Here is a 17,778-nt window from a genome sequence, read left to right on the forward strand (position 1 = left end):
TTACAACATCTGAAGACTCTGAATCTGATTCTATAGTCACTTAAAGATACCCTACCTGCAGGCCTCCACTGAAACAAGGAATCTCTTAACCTCTTCAAATCTTCCTTGAAACAGGATCGTATATACAGTTATCATACCTACCTTTCCAAAGTTCTAGAGTCTTGTAGTCCAAAAAAAGATTGTGAAATAATAGCATATTCATACAAATGTCCACTGAATAATTGTTCACGTGTATCCTCATTTCTGGCAAAGCAAAGTCTGAAGATTGAGTAGGATCTGCCCTAGGTCCCATTTAGCATTAAGAATTTCAAGCTATTTCTTACTCTTTCTTCAGCACACATGAAGCTGACAGCTGGAATAACATAGGTCTAATGCCACTCCGCATCTTAGCATCCATCATTCTGATGATCCAGCTCATCATTATTAATAATTTTTTTATTATTTTTTGTGCTTCTATCATGTACAGCCAATCATGACCTTTCCCTTTAGGGCCCATTAATTCTGAATAAGTTTAGCTCTTACCTTCTATGTCTGGAATAACATTTAGATACCTGTAATTTTCTCTGTCTTCTCTAATGACCCAGTTCTGTTTCTGCAGGGTCAGAATGCCCAGAATCCAGAAGGAGCTATCTTAAGTGAGTAGGTGTATACATTTAACATATATATTGGGGGGAAAAACGTGTGTGTGTGTGTGCATATATGTATATATGTGTATATACATGTTAAAGACAAATACACGTATGTGTCTCTCATATCCTCTCTCTCATATACTTTGTGAGACTTTTTTGTATGTGGTAGCATGTTAGGCTATGGATTGCCAACAGGAAAAGTTGCCTTTTGGCTCCCAGCATCAGATCAGAATTACGGTGGTCAAATGAGACAAGTTACTGACCTGATCTTAAAAGAAAGAAACAGCAGGGATACATACACACAAATATCCTAACACACAATCCCCCAGTGCTAGTTCACAACTGTGCTCAGTGCTAGCCCAGATCACTCCCACAGCCCTGACCCGCCCATATATGCAGCAGGGAACTTGGCATGAAGCTCTGGAGAAAATGCAAGGGACCAGCTTCACAGCTGGGGCAAGAGAATGCAGAGTGAACCCATCCCACATTTCCAGTGCACCAGACAAGCCAGGCAGGAAAAAAGGAAGTCTGGCTTTCAAAATGGGTATTGCTTCCAGACTCTGCTTTTGCATCCTGACCTCACTGCAAATGGCCCACAGCTTGCCTGGGATGCACACTATCTGCAGGATTCCCCAGGGAAGACTGAGAGCAAGTGACTCTAACCCAAATCCTGCCCAGTTCTGCTGATACTCACAATGCAATGCTAGGACACACCAACAGGCTGCTGGAATAGCAGAGGAGTCCTTACTCCTTAGAGGCAAGTTAGCAAGCTCCCCACTCTGCATGCTCATGTTAAAATCCTCTCCTTCCCCCGTCATGATAGTGGAATATGAGCAAGTTCTGTACTGGTAAAAAGGCTTCTTGAACTGGAAAACAGTGCACTTGTCCCCATGCACCAGGTACAGTTTCTCTTGAAGGACCTGTAGAGTCCAAGGAAGCTCCACAGCTACCTGAAAAAACAGAAGAAATATGGGTAATTCAATATTCATTTTGTCTGTGATACACACTCCCTGTCTTTTTATCTGCTTTGTAATGCTGACTTGTTGCCCTTGTATGTTCTCATGCAGGCTACCTAAAAAGACACTTGGGGAACCAATAAAGTAATTTAAGTCCTGAGCAGTCCACAACACTTAGCTGGAAGCGAGTGGGGATGAGCCAGATTTACAGATTGTAAAGCAAAGATGCAATAAGACATCTATGACCAATTCTACAATACTGGCCACATACCAAACACCCTGCACCAAATCCCTAATTTTCACCTCAAAGGACTCCTCCAATTATGAAAAAGCAATCAGATTTCTATTTAAATAGTTTTCATGTCAATTGTATTTTTATCCCTAGAATGATTCACTTCCAACAATTCACTACCTTCCACAAAAAATAGCTCCCCCCACATTTGACAAAGGGAAGTTCCTTCTACTCAAATAAATTTTAAACTGTTTATACTCCTGCTGTTTTCTCAAGGAAGACTCTTCAGATTTTCTACTTTTTGTGAACAAATGCTGCTGTAAGCTTAGTTTCTGGCTGCAGAAGATAACTGTATTTACATGCAAGATTTCTCGGATTCAATATGTAGTATGTCAATCTATTTATGCTAATAAAAGTATTACATTAATAGTACCGAACAAAGATACCACTAAATTACGTATTTAGTCTTTACAGACTAAACATTTTTGTCAGTTACTGAGCCATCACCACATATATAATTGCCTATAAGCTATCAACAGCCTGCTTAGCTTTATAACTTGCTGAAGATAGTATTTAAATTCAGCAATAATCAAAACCCACCTGTTAGCACAGAAATCTTGGTAAGCAGCATGGGATTGAACCAAGTCTTTTACGGATAAGGGAAGAACTGGCACTAACTCCAGCACTGCAGGATTGAAGCCAACAGTGCTCAATCTCACATAGTGCATCCTAAAAGCAGGAATGGCACACAGCTTTTGTAACCCAATTGTATGCTGTGATATTTATGTCAATGATGCACAACCAACTGCCTAGCCAAACTCCTCAGTCTTTATTGTGATGATAGAAGTTTTGTTAATAGAAAGAGGGCAGTTTTATTATACTTATACATGATAAACAATACTGTTGCGGCTCCCATGTTACACAATAAGTTGTATAGCTGTACATGCTCCTTATAACCCAACGAGGACCTACCCCAACATATATCACAACCATCCAAAACTCGAATTCACGAGAACATCTCCTTATAACACTCCATATCCTGCCCTCCTTCCTCCTCATCCTAAAGCCAGAGTTAATCTCAGGAATTCCCACATGCAAGCCGACCCGACCCGATCGGGCCCCGCCGCCACCGCCCCTCGCCCCGCGCCCTTCCCGGCGGCCCCCGCGCGCCTCCCGGCAGCCCGCGCGGCGCCGGCCGAGGATGATCCACGAGCTGCTGCTGGCGCTGAGCGGGTACCCCGGGGCGGCCTTCACCTGGAGCAAGCGCGGCGGCCTCCAGGCACGGCCCGGCCCCTGCCCCCGGCCCCGCCTGGCCCCGCCCCGGCCCAAGCTCGCCCTCGCCCGCCCCTCACCGCTGTTGTCCCCCCCAGGTGTCTCAGGAGCTGCCATTCCTCCACCCCAGCGAGACCAGCGTCCTGAACCGGCTCTGCCGCCTCGGCACCGACTACATCCGCTTCGCCGAATTCGTGGAGCAGTACACGGGACACGTACAGCAGCAGGTGGGGCCGCCGGGCCGCGGTATTTCCCGGGAAGAGCGCAGCAGGTGTCAGTAAGGCCAAGCTGCCCCGGACACGTGAGTGGCCCGCGGCCCGTGGCCCGTGGCCCGTGGCCCATACCCGCGCCAGCACTAACAAATGTGCTTTCCCGAGCGGCGCTCCAGAAAGCTCAGTGCGGTGCACTTATGGGAGGGTACAGAGCAGTGAAAGATGGACAAAATGTAAAATCTCATTCTTGAGGAAGCCTTGTAATAATTTGTGGCCACAGCAGATTGGCCAGGGTTTGTGAACTGAATAGGATGCTCGTGTCTACCTTGTAGTGAGTCCTCGTCATGGTTTGTGAAGAGCCTTGAGATCCAAGAGGCATGCTTAAGTGAAAAGAAGCACTGGTACCAGTGGTTCCCAGCACTTGCATAGGTCCACAAAACTTTGCTCAAGTAACTTTCCTTGTGACAAGGTTGTATTTGTGGTTTTGATCACTTTATGGTGGGATAAGGTGCGTTTCAACACGTTTGGAGCCCTGACTGCTGCTGTGACACTGCACAGATACTCTGTTACTCTTCAGACCTACACTAGGGTGCTGATGCAGTTTTTATTGTTTGGTTTCAGGACCATCATCCATCTCAGCAAAACCAGAGCGGATTACATGGCATTTATTTGCGGGCCTTCTGCACAGGTCTTGATTCAGTGCTGCAGCCATATCGACAGGCACTACTTGACCTAGAACAAGAGGTAAAGGAGAGAGATGTGGAACAAGAGGCGGTCATGCTGCTGACAGATGGTGGAAAGCTGCCATTTCTGCAATGCGTATGCTAAGTAGTAGTACCTAAAATGAGACAAGGTATTTTCCTTTCCACATGAGGGTTGCCTTCCAAATTATTCCTGTGAGATGCCATTGTAAATTAGTCTTTATCCTAATAAGTATTAAGTCCCCTCTTCCTTCGGTTCAGTAGGTGCTCCATCTGTGTCAGAGCCCAGTCTCGTCTCAGACTATTGTCTCCTGTTTTCAATTTTAAAGGTTTTGCTTAATCTCCTCTAGATTAATAGCTGTCATATCTTGGGTACTGTGACCATCCAGTGGTTGTCGTAATTACTTTTCATTAATTGCTTTATCCTTACAGTTTCTGACTGACCCGCATCTCTCCATCTCACATGTTAATTATTCCTTGGACCAGGTATGTCATGTTAATAAACAGGTAGTGTTCTTTGGTTACTCTTATCACTCCTTGAGTCTAATAAGAAAGCATATGGGATAAAAAAGGGTTAGTTTGTCATGTCATGCCATTTCTGTCTAACACCTCTACATTTGTAGTCCCTTAATCATGCTCAGAGGATCACCTGCACTTCAACAAAGCTTAGGTCCTCCACCTTGACTCTCACACATTCCTCACTGCCTGTGTTTAGCCTGAACTACTACTGGAATATAACTTCGTGCATCTTGCTCCAGTGGAGGGAGGATATGCTTCCGAGAGATTTTCATGTCATGTTTCTCATTTGCGGGGAAAGCCAAATAACAGTTTCATTAAATTGCTGTGTTTAGCTGCTGTCCAGACTTACTCAACTATAGTGTTTTCTCTCTGTCTTGCATAACAACCTAATTCAATATTTTGCTCCTTGTTCTGCAGTTTCAGTTACTCTTCCCCTCTGTAATGGTCATGGTGGAACAGATCAAAACTCAGAAGGTACAGTAGAATTGCAGCTGGTTTCTCTTAACAAGTTTCCTCTTTAACTGATAAAGTTATTGCTGCCTCCATCCCAGACTTTTAATACTAGCAAAGAATGTGGTTTGAGTAATGGATGCCCTATTACTAGTACTACTGCAAGTATTGAATAACTATTTTGCAAATCTGTTTACACTGGATTTGACTTTTTTCCATTGTCAGTATGATCTTTGATGACTTGCATTTTATAGTCACAATGCATTTTATAGGACAAGATGCTGTTGGTTGGAATTTCTTCTTTCCTGAATCGGTTTTTTCTGACTGTCACTGGAAAAAAAAAGATGCTTACATTTTGTTAAGCAAAAGTTTTGACAGAAGCTTGGGTGTAGAGCACACATGGAGTATGTTACATCTTTTTTTCTGTAAGGCTTGTTCAGTTTGCTAAGGGATTTTCTTGTGAGCAGAAAGCGTAGAGTCTAAATGTATGAAAAGGTCAGTACAGATCCAAATAACAGACATAATGTAACCTTTTCTTTCTGCAGATTCATGGATGTCAGATATTGGAGACAGTCCACAAACATAGCTGTGGGGGGTTGCCTCCTGTTCGCAGTGCTCTTGAAAAGTATGTAGATACAGTAAAACTATTATTTCATTCTTCTGTAGAAACTGGAGTTAGTGTCAAAGTATTTATCTTACTTGTTGAAACAGTACATGCAAAACAGCCTTGCATGATATAAAAGTAGGAGTAGCATGCAGGGAAAACTGTCACAGTCCCCATTATTTATCTAAAGCAGGCTTATGGTGGGAATTAAAGTTTTCTCCATGCTTTGGGCTAAGGGCTCAGAAAAGTTTAGACCCAGTGTTTTTTTTTTTTCTTTTGAAGTCTACAGGAACTGCTTTGCATATGATAGACTTGTTACTGATTTTGATCCTTCAAAATGATAAATGTGACTGGGTGAGCGTTGTGATGTTTGTATGTCCTTGCGGAGAAAGTCAGACTACTTAAAATATAAGTTGTGTTCACGCTGAAATGTAATTGAGTAGAAACAGCAGGAATGGGAAGCCACTGCAAACTTATACCTCTGGCTAGCAGATTTCTGTGGAGAAGAAATAATCAGAGGATATGTCAGTTTAGTGTTGCACCTTTTAGCTTTGTCCATTTTTCTATATTTGAAAAAAATTATAAAATTCCACATTAGCCATTTAGCACTTGCCATACCGCCAGGCTGACTGACTGGACTTTCCAGAATGATGTACAATAAGGTTTTGGTTACTGCATTCAAAGGCTCCATTGTCTGTTTGTCTTGACCTCAGGATTCTGGCTGTGTGTCATGGAGTCATGTATAAGCAGCTCTCTGCCTGGATGCTTCATGGATTGCTACTAGACCAACATGAAGAGTTCTTTATCAAACAGGGCCCCTCTTCTGGAAATGCCCCTAGCCAACCCGAAGAAGATGACGATGACTTAGGAATTGGGGGACTTACAGGAAAACAGCTACGAGAACTGCAGGACCTGGTAAGAACTACAAGTCATAGCTTGGCATGTTTTGGTCCGTAGGGAACTAAAGAAGAAATATATTGTCTTCTGCTTCAGTGTGAGCTATGCTAGACTAGACATATATTGAGGCCTGGCAAGATGGTAAATCAAGGTAATGAGGTAATGTAGTAGCTTGCTGCTAGGCATAAAGGACAGAGACATCTTTTGGCACAGTTTATAATCTGAGGGCAGAAGGCCCTACAGATGGAATCTCTGTAGATGCTGATGTTAAGCAATTGGAACTGTTGCACACCCCCTGCTCTTGACTGACTGGTTTCTCGTGCCTTATGGTCAAGGCTGTGATCTATAGTAGTGTGAGCAATTGCAAAGGAAAGGGTGTGGGGAGCTTTGCTGTTGACTTGATTCACACCCTTTCTCTGGGCAGCTGGGTCAAGTACCTTTCCTGCACAACGATTAGTTGTGCAAATGTTACCTAACACGTTAGTGCTACTGACAGCACTGGTGGAAAATGTGCTCTGGAGAGTCAAGAGGCTGCTAAACCAGGGGAGCGACCTGCCGGTACACTGGTGAAATGCAGTAACTCTTCTGTAGATGCCATTCCATTAGAGTGCCCTTGTGCAAAGCAGCTTTCTCAATGGAGTAATCTTCCATACTTTGAGCATTTGAGTGTCTGAATAGAGATCAGTGAGGAGCAACTGCAACTCTAATTCATGCTCTGGTTTACGGTGAGAAAACATTTCATGGGCACCTATGGTGTTAGTGTGCTGCATGCAGCTTGGCTGTGAATGCACAGAAGATTCCCCTCAAAACAGCATATTGCATACTAATTAAGTACCCTATGCAGATAGTCTCTGCTGAAAACAGACTACACACAGGCAAAAACAAGGGAAAACTTTAGAAGGCAGTTAGTGAAAAATCTGTTATTTCACTGTATCAGATAAAGGAAGACTGTGAAAATTGGTGAGTCTTCTAGGGCCATGGTGGAAAATGTGGACATTAAGAAGATAACACCTAGACATCAGCCTTATTACCTCCTTTCTTCAGTATTATTAACTAATGGTGTTGGCAATTCCTCAGTCAAAGAGCAGAATAAGAAATCCTGAGTGTTGATGGGAGAGACCAATAAAATATTTGGGTATTGCCTCATCTAAAAGTGTCAGTAGAATCTATAGAAAAGAATTGCCTACCTCTTAATGTTGGCATTATATATATATAGATATATAGATATATAGATATATAGATATAGATATATAGATATATATATACACAAACTTGTACTGAACTCTTCTGTTGAAAAGAAAAAGTCTGTAGATGGCAAACGTTCTCAAAAATTTTTCAGGATGATGTTTTTTTGGATTATGGACTACTGAAACTAATTCTCCAATAACAAGAAAGCCAAATTAAATGATCAGCATTGCTTCTCTGAAGGAAAATCTTGCCTCTGTACTTGAAGTGCTTTATTAATACATCAGAAAAAAGTTAATAACTTACTGTATTGTTTTAAACAGCTTTCACAGGAGATGAGAAAATTGCCCTATTTTTGCTAGCAAGCCTTAGGATCTGTATTTGCTCACTAGTGGAGGCATTTACATTTGGCCTGTATCACAAGTGTTCTAGAAGTGTTAAAACATAGGAATGGGTGTAGGGGAGGATTATTTTTGGTAATGCTAGTTAACATTGTTATAGCAGCAAAAGGACTCATGTAATGCAGTTTCAATAAAAATTCCTTTTGCTGATGTAACTTCCTTTGGTACAGCCAATTTGCTGCTATTCCACAAAGGTTTAGCTTCTCCTTTTTCCACTTCTGCTCCACTCTCTGATGGAAGCAACAACTCTAGAGATATCTGCTAGCATACTAGAAGCATAAGGAAGTTTACTGGCTTACTTAAATGATACAAATCAGTTTTGCTGCCTTTCTGCTTACTTCCAACCTTCTTGGATGCCCCCTCCCACACACACACACATACACACCACCCTTTATACACCTCTTCTACACCTCTGGTTTTCTCACACTGCTTTCTTTCCACTTGATTTCTTTTCCCTGGTGCCTCTGACAGCGCTTGATTGAGGAGGAGAACATGTTAGCTCCATCTCTAAAACAGTTTTCTCTGCGAGTAGAAATGCTGCCTTCATACATTCCTGTGCGGGTTGCTGAGAAAATCCTCTTCGTGGGAGAATCTGTACAGATGTTTGAGAATCAGAATGTTAACCTGACCAGAAAAGGTAATGAAAATCTTTCTTGCAACCTCTGCTCAGTTATGACTGACTGACAAGTAGTTTCCAAAATGCTTTCCAATATTAACAAATTCCTCAACAATCACTGATGATTGCCTGATATTCTTCAGACTATATGGATGGTTGTGCCAGGACAGAGCAGTGGTCCCAGTGTTCTGCTTCTGATTCATTCCCAGGGAGCAGTATAAGAACGGGATGAGTAAATAACACCTTCCAAACACAGTCTCCAAATTTCCAGCAGCAAGTCACCATGTGATTTGCTCTGGATAAATAAAGCAATTGCAAAGGTCTTGTTTTCTTTTCTGTTTGCATCCCTGCCCCTAAATGCTGCAGATAGACACAATGGCACATCTTGCTGTGAGTGTATATGTTGCAGAATGGTGTCACAGTATTAACATGCATCCACAAACACAAGAAATTCATTTGCAAGGTGGTCCCAAAAGTTGCTGTGGAAGACAAATTATCAAGATGGAACCTTGAAGACAGCAAGGGAGAAGCAATTCCAGCTGATGGTTCTCTTTGAGAGCCTGATAAGTTTACATTGGAGCTGATTTGGGAAATACATTCTTACACCAACTAGGGAGGACTGCTGTGGTGGCTCTATCTTGAGTTTGTCTAAGCAAAAGTACTTAAATTACTTGAGTGGCATTACAGAGAACAAAGGACCAATTCAACTGGACTGTTTTCTTGCCTTAGCCAGCAGCAAGGTGAAAAAAAATTGGTCTCCTAGCTCAGCTGGTTAAAAAAAAATGTCCCCAAGTTCAAACAATAGGACAGATTTGAAAGAAGCAGGGATAGGGGGAGAACCAAACCAACTTTTGTTTTGTGTTCAAAGATCTAGCTCAGTCCTAGAAAAAGGGCTGTCAGCGACAACCATTTATGTAGAAAATATCTGGTGTTTTTACTGATACCACAGCACTGCCATGGCAAGTATCTATACTGTAACTGCACCTGTATTAGTAATCTTGTACCTTGGTACTTTGAGACCTGCTCTTCACGTTCCTTGCCAGACCTGAGACAGTGCTGCCTGGACAGCCTTTCTGCCTCACTGTGCTGGAAGGGGTCTGCAGGTCTCCAAATGGCATTCCTTTTTGCTCTCCCAAACACTTCTCATTGCTGCCCAGGCTCCATCCTAAAAAACCAGGAGGACACTTTTGCAACAGAGCTACATCGACTCAAGCAGCAACCACTCTTTAGTTTGGTGGACTTTGAATCGGTGGTTGACTGGATACGGAGCACTGTTGCTGAGGTAAGCCTCCTAGGAAGGGTGACTGCTATGCAGGCTGAGGAGCATTGAAGTTTTGTGAGGGACTGGGAGAAGGGGGCTAACAAGCATGTGAGCATGCAGGTAGCTTTCATGTTCCTACGGGTCTCAGAGCTTCATGTAACCCCAGCTTCTAATGACAAAAGGACATTAACAAATACTATGCACTTTCATGGGTGAAAGAAGGGAGGGTTTTGTATATTTTTTTATTTCACTTGAAACGACTCCAGAACTTTTCATTGTGCTTTTAGTATAATAGATGGCATCTCACTGGATATATTCTTTGCTTTAGCAATTTTTAATCTTTTTTTTAAGTTGTGGTGGGGAGGAGAACCTGAGAAGATGGGGAGGTTAGAAAAGTGAGAACAAAGCTGAGGTGGAACCTCATAGGAATTCATAGGAATTTGCCTTTTTTTTTTTTTTTTTTGTTCAAGGATCTTCATGTTTCTTAGGCAGAGTTTTTTGCTGGTACATATCAAGAGTTCTAACTAGTAGCATGGGCTGCTACACAGGACTCTGTGTTCTCTTGTGCTTTATATAGCATTGGCTATAGGTGCTTTTTTGTATGCATTGCAAGTGTTTCAAGACAGCTACTGTTCTCTCTGAGTGGGTAAGATAATTCTGAGGGGAGGTCTCTTTTTTTGTTTGGCTTTTGTTTCCTCACTAGCATCTTTGGAAACTGATGGTGGAGGAATCAGATTTACTAGGACAACTGAAGGTAATGTAACTGCTTGTTTTTGCTGAAGCAGCTTATTTCTTTCTTTCTTTTTTAAATAGCTGTTTCCCATTAAATACTTTACTGCCTTCTACTCTGGGCTTTCTTCTTTTAGATAAAGTTGTTTTCATTTTTAAGGTCTCAAGAATGAGCACAGAGTGATAAAGAGTTAGAGGGGTATGTGTATGTAGTTTTGTGGTTTGCATCTTGAAGCAAAGGCGGTGTTGACTCTTTGGTCAGTGAATGAAATTCAGAACTCTCCAGCTGTGTTTTGAAATGGCAGAAATTGTCCAAGCAATAATAAAAATGGGTGCTACCAGCTAGGATGCTTAAAATTTCTGCTCATTTTGGTATGTTTAGATACAAAAAGTTTATCTTCACAGATTATAAAAGACTTTTATCTTTTGGGAAGAGGTGAGCTGTTTCAGGCTTTCATTGACACTGCACAGCACATGTTAAAGACGCCACCTACGGCTGTAACTGAACATGGTGAGTGTTGACTATTCACTCATTAAACTGTCCTCACTGGGGTATAGCAGGAAAATGGTGAGCCATGTCCAGTACAGGAGAGCTCTGTCTTACCTTCTAGATGATATCGTTAGTTTTGAGACAACAGCATTTGTAAACTAGAATGTCTCACAGAGTGAAAACAACCTCTCAGAAACTTTCAGATGGCAGGTTTCTCCCCATATCTGAAGCTGGAATTAAAAGAAACCAGTGGCAATAGTGCATCACTGTTGTCTTTTACGGCTGGGCATAAATAACTAATGGGTGCAAAATTAGCACGAGCTGCATCATCTTGGGTTGATACGTGTGTTCTCTTGTTGTCAGATGTCAACGTTGCATTTCAGCAGTCTGCTCATAAGGTGCTGTTAGATGATGACAACCTTCTTCCTCTTCTTCACTTAACCATTGAGTATCACGGAAAGGAGCATAAAGGTATATATACTTGCATTTTTAGTAGTGAGTTAAGATGGAAGATGATGACCTTGTTTTCAAATCCTGTTGTTCTTCTCTAAAGTTAAAGAAATACTAATTTTGTTCCCTTTATACCCCAATGTGATGGCCCAGACTGCTTTGGCTCTTCTTAATTCTGTTCTCTCCCTTTCCCCTGTTCTTCCTTGCCATGGCTGTATTGACAAAGAAGATAATGTAATTCAGCACCTCATTTGTTTTCAGATACTTCTCAGACTCGTGAAGGGCCTTCCCGGGAGTTATCTCCTCGTGAAGCCCCCACATCTGGATGGGCAGCTCTGGGCCTTTCTTACAAAGTTCAGTGGCCACTGCACATTCTCTTTACTCCTGCTGTTCTTGAGAAGTAAGTACTAGATATGGTCTTTGCATATTCATCTATATGTTCCCTGAGCTCAGGCAATCACTAATGGGTTTTTTTTCTCACTGTGGAGAGAAAGGTAGAGTTATAATACTTCATCTTGCTCTCTGAACCTTAAAATGGCTCTTTTCACTTAAATATTGAGACTATTTGTAATGATAGTAAGACCTACAAGATGCTGACAGATCTGCACTAATTTACAAACAGTGCTACTTTAACAATGTTTTCACTGGCAGCTCCCCTCCTTACACCAAAATTAACTCTGTATTTTTTAGGTCAGTAACCAATACAAGCAGAAATCTTACTCTGAGATGGGCCATCACCTGACCTGCCCTATCTGTTGACAGGCAGCCACCTCCTGTTTCTTTTTCCAGTCTTTCATTATGTTCTCTAATACCTGCAGCCAAGGAAGATTTTAGCCTTAAACAACTTTGTATTTTTTTTTCACTGTAGGTACAATGTTGTGTTCAAATACCTGCTGAGTGTGCGACGAGTCCAGGCTGAGCTACAGCACTGCTGGGCTCTCCAGATGCAACGCAAACACTTGAAATCGAACAGAACGGATGCCATCAAGTGGCGTCTGAGGGATCACATGGCTTTCCTTGTGGACAATCTTCAGTATTATCTGCAGGTCAGTATTTACAGAGTAAGACAAACTATCAGTTAGTCAGGAACTGGAAAAAATGCATGGAGGGAGCACTGGAGACCTGTCTTTCAGGTTTCAGATTCTTTCTACTGTAAGGAAATCAGAATTTCCTTTACAAGTCTACACTTATTCCAAGATCCCAGACTTAGTGTTACAATTGAAAAGTTTTTGGACTTGTGATTCAGTGAGTGTTACTAGAAATGCAGGAGTTCTCTAGTGGCTCCAGTGCTACTAAACATTTGTGAGAAACCACAGACATCTCTGAAGGATCATCATTAAGATGCCATCCTGGTTTCTTCCCTTGCCTCTTATGTGAACTCCACTGTGAGTTAAGTTTTGGGGTTTTTTTGGTTGGTTGGTTGGTTGGTTTTTTAAAGAATTGAAAGAAGCCATATTCTGACCATTTGAAGTCAAAAAAGAGACTTTTCAAATGTAAACAGCAGTTAGTAATAGCATGTCTTTGTGAGAATTACCTATCACTTTGTTAATAGCTGTAACAGCGAATTGATGGGGCCTGGCTTTCATGGGGCCTGGCTTTCTAGCTTCTCCCGAGTATCTCAGCTCTGGCTGAGCTTTTGCACCGCAGCCTTTGCCCTAAGATTCCAGATAGCATCTCCCAGTATAAGATTCAGAGATTACTACTATCAAATACCTTTGTTTACATGCTGGTTATATACTTTTTTAATAGTTAATTTTAAAGAAAGTGACCATTTCCCTTTCTACATAGATATTACTTAGGCATCAAAAATTCCTCTGTCCCCCCCATTACGCACTGCTGTTGTCTATAATTCCCCATGCATCGGGTGGCGAGAGGGGGATCCTCAGCCTCCAACATATGAGTAGCAATAAGCAAGTTTCTTACGCAAAACTTCTGGGTGGTCTGATACTAATGAGATATCTTTACAATATCTTTACATATCCATCAGGTGGATGTACTGGAGTCTCAGTTCTCACAGCTTCTGCAGCAGATAAATGCCACACGAGATTTTGAGAGTATACGATTGGCTCATGATCATTTCTTAAGTAATTTGTTGGCTCAGTCTTTCATCCTCCTAAAACCTGTAAGTAGGTCTAGCTTTCACCTTTTTCTACAAATTCTCCAACTGCCCTAAGAAACACACCTTTTTGAACAGCTACGACAAATCATATCTTTTAAAACAGATCAGTGATAATCTCCTGCAGAGCACAGACTACAATTCTAGGAATAAGGCAGGTTTAAGCTGGAACAGATAATCAAATTAAGATCACTTAATTTACAGCTGGTGAGCGTGAATGCTACATTCCTGGCAATTTTAAATCAAGATTATTTCAGTGTTCACTATTTTATCACTATATTTTTATCACAGGCCATTTTATTAAAGAAGTACTAATTAGCATAATTCTGGGAACTGTATTCCTGAGGGACTCGTGCTGAAATGCACTAGACTAGGAAAAATTCTCTCTCCTACTTCTACTCAAGAGAATAAAGATAGCTGAGATGTTCTGGAGTAGACTTTTAAGGGTCTTTTTTCTTTTAAGAAAAAATATGTTATAATGTTGCAGTATTTTTATAAAGATTTAACCTCACAGAAGCATTCCCAAAGAAAGTTAGTTTCAATGAAACAGTGTCTTTTTGCTTATTATAGCATAAAGATGGCAGAATACCAACTATCCAGTCTGGAATTTTGATGTGTTCCAGTAGCTACATCTGTGAAGCATTTGGCCTTTCCTAACACTCCTGAATGCAAGTTACCTTGACCAACTGATACAAAAAAAAAAATTCCAAGTTTAGTGAACAGTGAAATCAAAGCCTTGAGCCTTGAACCATAGCTCTTGCTGGTCTTTCTTCTTCCTTCTTCATCCTGAAGCTGCAGTGAATGACCTGCTGGTTGGACAGGAAAGCCAGTGTTCAACTACTCTGCATATGTGGATGGCTCGTGCCAATCCTGTTTCCCCAGTAATGTCTGCAGAAGGTTGGAGGGAGAGGGGAAGGGCAGGGGGGGAGATACAGCATAACATTGAAACCCTTTCTCGATAGAAAACCTTACAAAAATGCTACAGATACTTTAGCATCTTCCTTACTGATTAAAAAATATAGTATCACAACATCTTGATTATGTTGCATATGCTGCAACTTTTTGGGTACCAAGAACTGCTTTCCTTGTGTTTGAACTCTGTTTCAACTACTATCTTGTGCTTTTTATCCCATGCAGGTTTTCCACTGCTTAAATGAAATTCTGGATCTTTGTCACAGTTTTTGTTCTCTGGTCAGTCAGAATCTGGGCCCATTAGATGAACGGGGAGCTGCACAACTCAGTATTTTGGTGAAGGTGAATCTGTGTTTCTGTGGATCTGTTGTTCTTCCATGCAAACATTTGCCTAAGCAGTTATCTTGGCTTTAACAGTTGTAGTACAAGAGTGTAAGCTGAGATGTTCTATATGAGGACTTGTCATTATTTTAATCAATCAACCGTACTTAGGCTGGAAATTCTGTGTGCACAGAGAGGAGGAATGTGGCCAGATATTGGAACAGAACGAGGCAGGTATTTGTTGGTGTCTCTGTCCCTCCTTTAGGATAACTAACACCTAGGAGTTCTTGTGGGTCACAGCTTACCTTATCCTGGACCACAAGGATCACTTCTCATGCAGTGCTTCTTTTCGTCAGGCTGCTAAAGGACTGGTTGGGCAGAAACAGAGATTAAAGGCTTGCTTGCTTTCTGAGAGGGCCCAGAACTGACTTCTTCTAATTTGTAGGGATTCAGTCGTCAGTCATCACTTCTCTTCAAGATTCTCTCTAGCGTTCGCAACCATCAGATAAACTCTGACTTAGCTCAGCTGCTGCTACGCTTGGATTATAACAAATACTACACCCAGGCTGGAGGAACCTTGGGCAGGTAGGAATATCTTCAGGGTTGCTTGTAGCGTTATCCTGAGGTACTTGGAAATACAAAGCCATTTTTATTGATTGCTTCTAGTTATTTTGGCTTACCCAAAGTGTTGCTAAATACCACAAGAGAGAAGTAACAAACCAGCATGAATTAATTTTGGGGTTTCATATGCCTTCTCCCTTTTATTTTGGCAGGAAGTTGAACAAGCTGCTAGCTCATATTGGCTGAAAAATGCCGATGTTGGTTGATAAAGGGAGTTACTTTCAACATGTAATTAATACTTTACCCTTCTCTTGCAGTTTTGGGGTCTAAGTACTAAGACCTTTCCTTCAGGATGTGACCAGTGATGCATCAAGCAGTGGAGACTGGTGCTCTTGGACAGTTGGGAGAGTTTGTGCTCAACTTCTTTGTAGCTGGCTCTTGCCTGGTGAACTACTGTTTCAGAAGGAATTGGCAAAGAAGTGCCACTTATGTGAGGCTGCCCAGTGATTGTGGGAAGCTACTCTGTTTTTTCTGAACTAGTAAAAACATGCTTTCTGCAGCTCGACATATTCTTAAAAATGCTTCTAAGGAGGCAGTCTGTGCCTCTTCAGAAAGTGAAAAAGCACCAAGAATTATAATGTCTTGACTCTTCAGCTGGACTATGCTCCATTGCAAGTTGGAGTATGGAGAAAGTAATCTATTGTCCTTGACTATGAATGAAGTTTTAGCTGTATTCAGAAGTTCCACTTGTGCAGTAAACCGATTTACAATACACAATGTCTGCTGATCAAATACATACTACCTGGTAAATGAAACAAGCAATAGCAATTTCAGTTGAGGTGAAGGGGGAGGGAAGAAGGAATAGATTTCAAGAATCTCTTCTCATGCAGTGCACTATTCTAGCATATCTGTGCAGGTGAAAGAGACACCAGTGATATCACATGCTTTCTCTATACAATTTAATACATTTTGTGTGCTGATCCTACGTGTGCCTAGACAAAGCAGGAGCTTTGCCTTATTCGAGTACCAAGCACCCTGTGCCGGCAGAAAAGTGCACTCGCCCTGACCCTCATCAGACATTTCCCTGGGGTATCTGTCTGCTCCACCTGGGCTGTTTTCATTCCAGACTAGTTAGAGTGCTACTGCTGACTACCCTACTGTACCGAAATAAAACCATTTTGTCATGCAACTGTATGGAATATTGTCAATATCTTCCCCCCAGTGCAAAGGGAACAGAGCGCCATAGCTATTCTCTGTCAGTGAAAAGCAGTATCTTGCAGAAACTTCTTGCCTGTTACTAAGATTTTGTAGCCTTGCTACAACAGACTATCTTGCTGCAAGTCCATTTGAATGACTGGCAGAAGAGAGCCCTCCAGTCCATCACTGGGGTGTTGTATCAGGTTTCCAATTTGAACACAAAGGCTGCCAGGAAACCAGCCTTCTCTTCAAAGGGTTTGTATTTGCACACAGCTGCAGCTCTACACTAAAGTTTCGTGTCCTTGGGGTGGGGGGGAAATCCTCTCTGCTCACTCAGAAAGACACAGAACAACAGCCAGCAAGTATAAGACCTGGCACCTTCCATGCACTACAGCTGTTCGTGGTAGGACTGTAGCTAATGCAAAGTTTAAAATCCTGTGACCGTGGAAAAAGCTAGAAAGCGTGTTGAAGTTTGGATGTGGGATTTACAGAGCAACACATTCAGGTGTCTGAGCTAGGAAATGATAGAAGAAAAAATACACATTAAGAAAAACTTTACACTTCTGAAGCAGGGGACTAAAGACTGAACATGGCTGGATGGAGGCCTGGGTGCACCTTCAGCCTATAGCACTGTTAGAGTGAAGAGCTTTTGCCTTTGCTGAGCGCTAAGATGAAGTGCCTGGTTGTGAATGCAGAAGCTCAGAAGCAGATGATTTATCCCGTTACCATTTAAAGATACACAGCACTTACATGATCTTTGAACCTCAAGTCTCCCAGCAGTTTAGTTGTCCAAGGTTCTTGAGTCTATATCTCTACTTAGGTAGTGCCAGTCTCCACTAAGGCAGGTTAATAAGCTATATAGTCACTACAGGAAAAAAAGAGAGGTAGCCAAAACAAAATGGCACTTTGTCCTAGAAATTCATAGCAGTCACTTAGCAACACCTTAATGAAATCAATGGAAAAGAACAACAGCAAACTGGATAAGTACAGAACGTGGTATTCTTCCAACAAACAGAATTGCTGCTGCCCTGAGCTTTATGGTATTTACTTCTGTAAATACAGGCTGC

At 41.8% G+C, this 17,778-nt stretch overlaps 1 protein-coding gene across 1 annotated transcript; it reads left to right on the plus strand.

Annotated features, from left to right (window-relative positions):
- The first annotated feature begins 2,993 nt into the window (after positions 1-2,993).
- On the plus strand, positions 2,994-16,724 carry TUBGCP4 (tubulin gamma complex associated protein 4). The gene is made up of 18 exons (XM_017836198.1): positions 2,994-3,096; positions 3,188-3,316; positions 3,923-4,045; positions 4,435-4,488; positions 4,939-4,995; positions 5,517-5,596; positions 6,289-6,490; positions 8,530-8,695; positions 9,832-9,956; positions 10,639-10,689; positions 11,070-11,175; positions 11,518-11,625; positions 11,866-12,004; positions 12,473-12,650; positions 13,592-13,726; positions 14,858-14,974; positions 15,399-15,538; positions 15,832-16,724. Exons 1-18 carry the CDS (start codon positions 3,019-3,021, stop codon positions 15,842-15,844), a joined length of 2,001 nt encoding a protein of 666 aa, XP_017691687.1. The 5' UTR covers positions 2,994-3,018; the 3' UTR covers positions 15,845-16,724.
- Positions 16,725-17,778: the final 1,054 nt, after the last annotated feature.

Source organism: Lepidothrix coronata, unplaced genomic scaffold (genome assembly GCF_001604755.1).
Source record: "Lepidothrix coronata isolate B3197 unplaced genomic scaffold, Lepidothrix_coronata-1.0 Scaffold272, whole genome shotgun sequence".
NCBI lineage: Eukaryota > Metazoa > Chordata > Aves > Passeriformes > Pipridae > Lepidothrix > Lepidothrix coronata.